The sequence below is a fragment of the Silene latifolia genome, chromosome 7 (genome assembly GCF_048544455.1).
Source record: "Silene latifolia isolate original U9 population chromosome 7, ASM4854445v1, whole genome shotgun sequence".
Classification (NCBI taxonomy): Eukaryota; Viridiplantae; Streptophyta; class Magnoliopsida; order Caryophyllales; family Caryophyllaceae; genus Silene; species Silene latifolia.
This window is the reverse complement of record NC_133532.1, coordinates 125,197,708-125,202,360: the sequence shown is the minus strand read 5'-3', so window position 1 is coordinate 125,202,360 and position 4,653 is coordinate 125,197,708. Positions and strand designations below refer to the sequence as shown.

Below are 4,653 nucleotides of genomic sequence, written 5' to 3'. Positions count from 1 at the left end.
TTTCCAATAAATGGAAACGTGCTACAGTATTTATAAGTACTCCGTACTGTGGGTCTACAATAACACAACCTTTGAACGCAACCGAAACTGAGACACATACTTTGAACGCAACGGAAACTGAGAGAGACTTAACATAAAAATGAACCAAGAATTTTCAACTTTTTTTCACGTTTACCTTATACGTAGAGCTGATCGTCAGCACGGGCAGACCCGACCCGCATTAACCCGTTATTTTATGCAACTTGGCCTGTCCCATCGCGGCCTTAGCCCGTTGTTAACCCTGGCCTGGCCCGGGTCCTGAAATTCCAGCCCGGCCCGGGCTTGGCCCGCCATTTTAGCAAAATAAAAAGGTAAGGCCCACTAGCCCGACCCGACATTGACCGCCTCGGGTCTTGGCCCGGATCAAGCATATCCCAGCCCGGCCAAGCCAACTCCGCCCCTTCTCCCTGGCCTGGCCCGGGCCTGACTTATAAAGCCTGGCCCGCTCCCGGCCAGCCCGGCCCGAGTACAGGTCTACTAGTTATAGACTTATAGATTGCATATTCTCCCAAGTTGAAATTTTCCACGCCCGCCAAGTTTAAATCTTTGTACGACTGTACCGTTTACATGAGATAGGTCGGAATACAGTTTTAAGTGTTAACATTTCGTGCGGTTTTCTTCTCAATAATGAAAACGTGCTATTTAATCAGCACAGTGTGTCTTGACAAGTATAACACATACTTTGACCGCAACTGGAACCAGGGGTGTCTAAGACCCCGTACAACCACGGGCGGAGGAACCGGACCTCCGGTTTTGAACAACGGATTTATAAGCTTTATTGATGAAATTCGATACAAATATTAAAGTTTAGTACACTTGTACTTCATATTTGTGGCCTCATTTTTTTGCGGGGCACCAGGCCTCCATTTATTTCAAGACGCCCCTGACTGGAACTGACAAGAGGGGGCCTAGTGGGGGGAACTCGTCCTCGTTGGATGATTGAAAATTTATAATTTTCATACTTAAACCTTATTATCAATACCTGTTATCCGCAGTTGAAATTTGTTAAGTTCAAATCTGGGCTCCGCCAGAGTTGTCGATTTAGTATCTTGGTGTGGAATCACCTCTTCAAAATACCCTTATATATAGCGCGGTACTCGGCCTTGTATTCAACAAAATAACAAAGAGTTAATCTCCAAGAACTTGATTATTCACAAAGGTCAGAATGCAAAACATGGCAATCATCTCTTCCTTCAAATCTATCATCTGCTATCCTAAGGAAACACAAATTTCTAGGATGATGACGGTGAGGAGAGAATCTAGATTTACGACACAAAATACTGTAACTATCTGTGCTAGTAATAACCAGAGCATTAGTATTAAGAAGGGTGAAAACATAAATATTCTGCCTAAACTGCAGCAGAGTTGTTCTGTCAATGACGAACCCCACATCACAGTTCAGGTATATTCTTCTACTTCTGTAATATAATGGATGCTTAAAACACTGTACTTTCTTGTCGTAACTAATAGTTTACATACCAAAATCGAATACGTAAATTATTAAAGTTTTCGGTTCTTTATTTCAGCTAAATCAAAAGCTTCAGAAGAGGGTTCAGAGGATAAGGGAAGAAATGATGGCACATACAGAAATAAAATGTTACCATGCAGAGGACTTGGTCATGATCGATGCCATCCAACGTTTAGGTCTTCAATACTATTTTCAGAACGAGATCAGTGATGCATTAACAAGGCATTATGAAATATGTGGCTCAATTGAAGGAGACTGTGATCTTCATGATACTGCCCTTCGCTTTCGCCTCTTGAGACAGCATGGATACAATGTCTCTGCAGGTAAATTACCTGATGCTATACACAATCAGTAGTTGCATTTCTGAAGACTAACTACATAATTTAATATTTTATACTCTACCTGTTTGCTTGAACAGACTGCTTTAGCAAATTCAAAGACAAGGATGGGAACTTCAAGCAAGAACTGAGAAAAGACAGTAAAGGACTAATGAGTTTATATGAAGCGTATCAGTTTCGTGTTCCAGGGGACGATATACTAGATGATATTGGTGAGTTAAGTGGGCATCTCCTACGGAAAATGGACAATGATGAACCGTCTGAGGGCTCTGTTATTGAAAAGACACTTAAGAATCCATATCATACAAGCTTACCAAGATTAATGGCCTTGGACTTCCTTGAGAATGTCGAGATCACGATGAACTCACTTCATAACTTAAGTGATGAAAGCAGTTGGTTGAAAGAGATTCAATATCTGGCTGCAATTGACATCAACATGGCTCAGATCAACTACCAGAGAGAAACAACTCAAGTTTCAACGTAAGTTTTTCGAAGGCAAACCCTTTGAATAGTTTATAGCAATTAACACATTTGCATAATTTAAAATATGTTATTTACTCAAAATATTCCAACGAAAGTAGGTACTGAAAGTTCTTCAGTAAGAGTTACCGGGTATAGTATATCTTAGCGTAAAAGTCCTTACAAAAACCTATTAAGCATATGGAGTAGCTTATGTATGTTATTGTCGATGATAATAGATGGTGGAAAGGACTTCGACTGACCGAGGAATTGAAGCGTGCGAGAAACCAGCCAGCGAAATGGCATATGTGGTCTTTGACCTGTCTGCCTAGTCCAGATATGGCAGAGCAGAGAGTAGAGCTCACAAAAGCCATAGCATTTGTTTATATTATTGACGACATTTTTGATATGTATGGAACACTTGACGAGCTCATTCTCTTCACTGAAGCTGTTAATAGATGGGAATATGATAATATCACAGGATTGCCTAACTACATGAGAGTCTGCCTCAAAAACCTCGATGAGCTAATCAACGAGATTAGCGAAAAAGCCTATGATATTCATGGATGGAATCCAAAAGAGTTTCTTCATAAAGTGGTACGTCTATGAAAACTTACATTTTCGTACGTCGTCTATGATAAGCGTGAAAACTAACCTTTACTTGAGTCTTGTATAACTTCATGCAGTGGAAAGATTTGTTCAACGCATTCCTAGTGGAAGCGAAGTGGTTCGCCTCCGGAAACACGCCTTCAACTGACGAGTATCTGAAGAATGGAAAAGTTAGTACTGGAGTTGGTATTGTATGTGCATACCTCTTTTTGCTGTTGGGTGAAGGAGGAAACAAAAAAGGCCAAGGTCTCCTGAACAGCCATATAGAAATTGCATCTTTAGTGGCTACTATTGTACGACTTTGGGATGATCTGGGGAGTGCTAAGGTACGTCTCCTGACCACTTTTTTAAGAGATGAGAGCGTTTACCACTCGCACCAATTAACTTCGGTCTAAACTTTAAAGTATCTGTAATGTACTAATAAAGGCTAAGATATTCACCTGTTAATGAAGTTCATTGTTGTACAGGATGAGAACCAGGATGGACACGACGGGTCATACATAGCTTGCTATGTGAACGAACACAAAGGTAGCTCCATTGAGAGTGCACGAGAACATGCTCATACAATGATCTCAGACGCAAGGAAGTGCCTCAACGAGATGTGCCAGTCATCTTCTCCATTCTCGGCATACTTTAAAGAGGCCGTCCTCAATTCAGTGAGGATGATACCGGTGATGTATAGCTACGACGAAAGCCATCGGCTTCCAAGCCTAGAGAAATACATGAAGTCATTGCTAATTAGTGAGCAAACAACAGTCAGCTAAAATCAATAATCACTCATTAAACCATCAATACAAGTTCTATCGATCATTTTGCTAAATGTATAAATATCATTGAAAGGCACAAAAGGGTTAATCATAGTATAAATACAGACAAGAATAATTACACTCCGTTGAAGAAGTCATTAAGACATTGTTTATTATTATCGAGCAAGTAATGTTTAATTAAGTGATTAGGAGAGGGGTCAAGGAGTAGTTCAGATGAAGTTCCAACTCAAGCTTACTAGCTTCAGTTTGTAATGAAAATAGCAGAGTAATCTCTGATTTAAAGGACATCTTCATTACTATTTCTCCCATGTAAATGTGCCTTATTTTAATATATGAGGCTGTATTATTTTTGAGATCAAACAATTAACCACATAATTAAATGAGGAACACAGGCATTTGGGCCGATTTCATAAGTGAGAAAGTCTCACACAAGACTCGCTAAATTAATACTCGATAATTATTCAAATGTAATTCTAAATGCCCCTTATCCTCACCCCAATGCACCCAAAAATGAAAATTTAACACAGTGAAGCATAAAGAAGCCAAAAAAATGGTAATGTCACACTGCCACTGACTCTACAACTCTGTTCCACTAAAATCCATCATCAAGAGAACCAATTTAGCAATATGAGCAGAATAAACATGTTCTACAAAGAACGGGATAATATCGTTAACTTTAAAGGCTCATTTTTATTAACTAAAACCATAGATTTCCTTAAGCTACATAGAGATCGACACCTGAATTGTTGTTATTCCTCCATATCTCAGATCAGACAAGAAAGCATCGCATGAATAAAACCAGTTTAGATAAGCAGGGCATAGAGGTATACACTAGTTCTTTGATTTACGCATTCTGAGGCTATGATAACAAGAAACTTTACTATCCCTGCCAAGCTGCAGTAATAACTTAGCTTCATTCAAGTTCAACTGCTTCATCAAAGCATCAATCACCCTTTATACCATGCTTACATCT

General features: G+C 39.6%; 1 protein-coding gene across 1 annotated transcript; it reads left to right on the top strand.

The window, feature by feature from the left end:
• Nucleotides 1–1,213: 1,213 nt before the first annotated feature.
• Nucleotides 1,214–2,948, top strand: LOC141590710 ((3S,6E)-nerolidol synthase 1-like). The gene is made up of 4 exons (XM_074411275.1): nt 1,214–1,441; nt 1,539–1,830; nt 1,926–2,325; nt 2,544–2,948. Exons 1-4 carry the CDS (start codon nt 1,214–1,216, stop codon nt 2,911–2,913), a joined length of 1,290 nt encoding a protein of 429 aa, XP_074267376.1. The 3' UTR covers nt 2,914–2,948.
• The last annotated feature ends 1,705 nt before the right edge of the window (nt 2,949–4,653 follow it).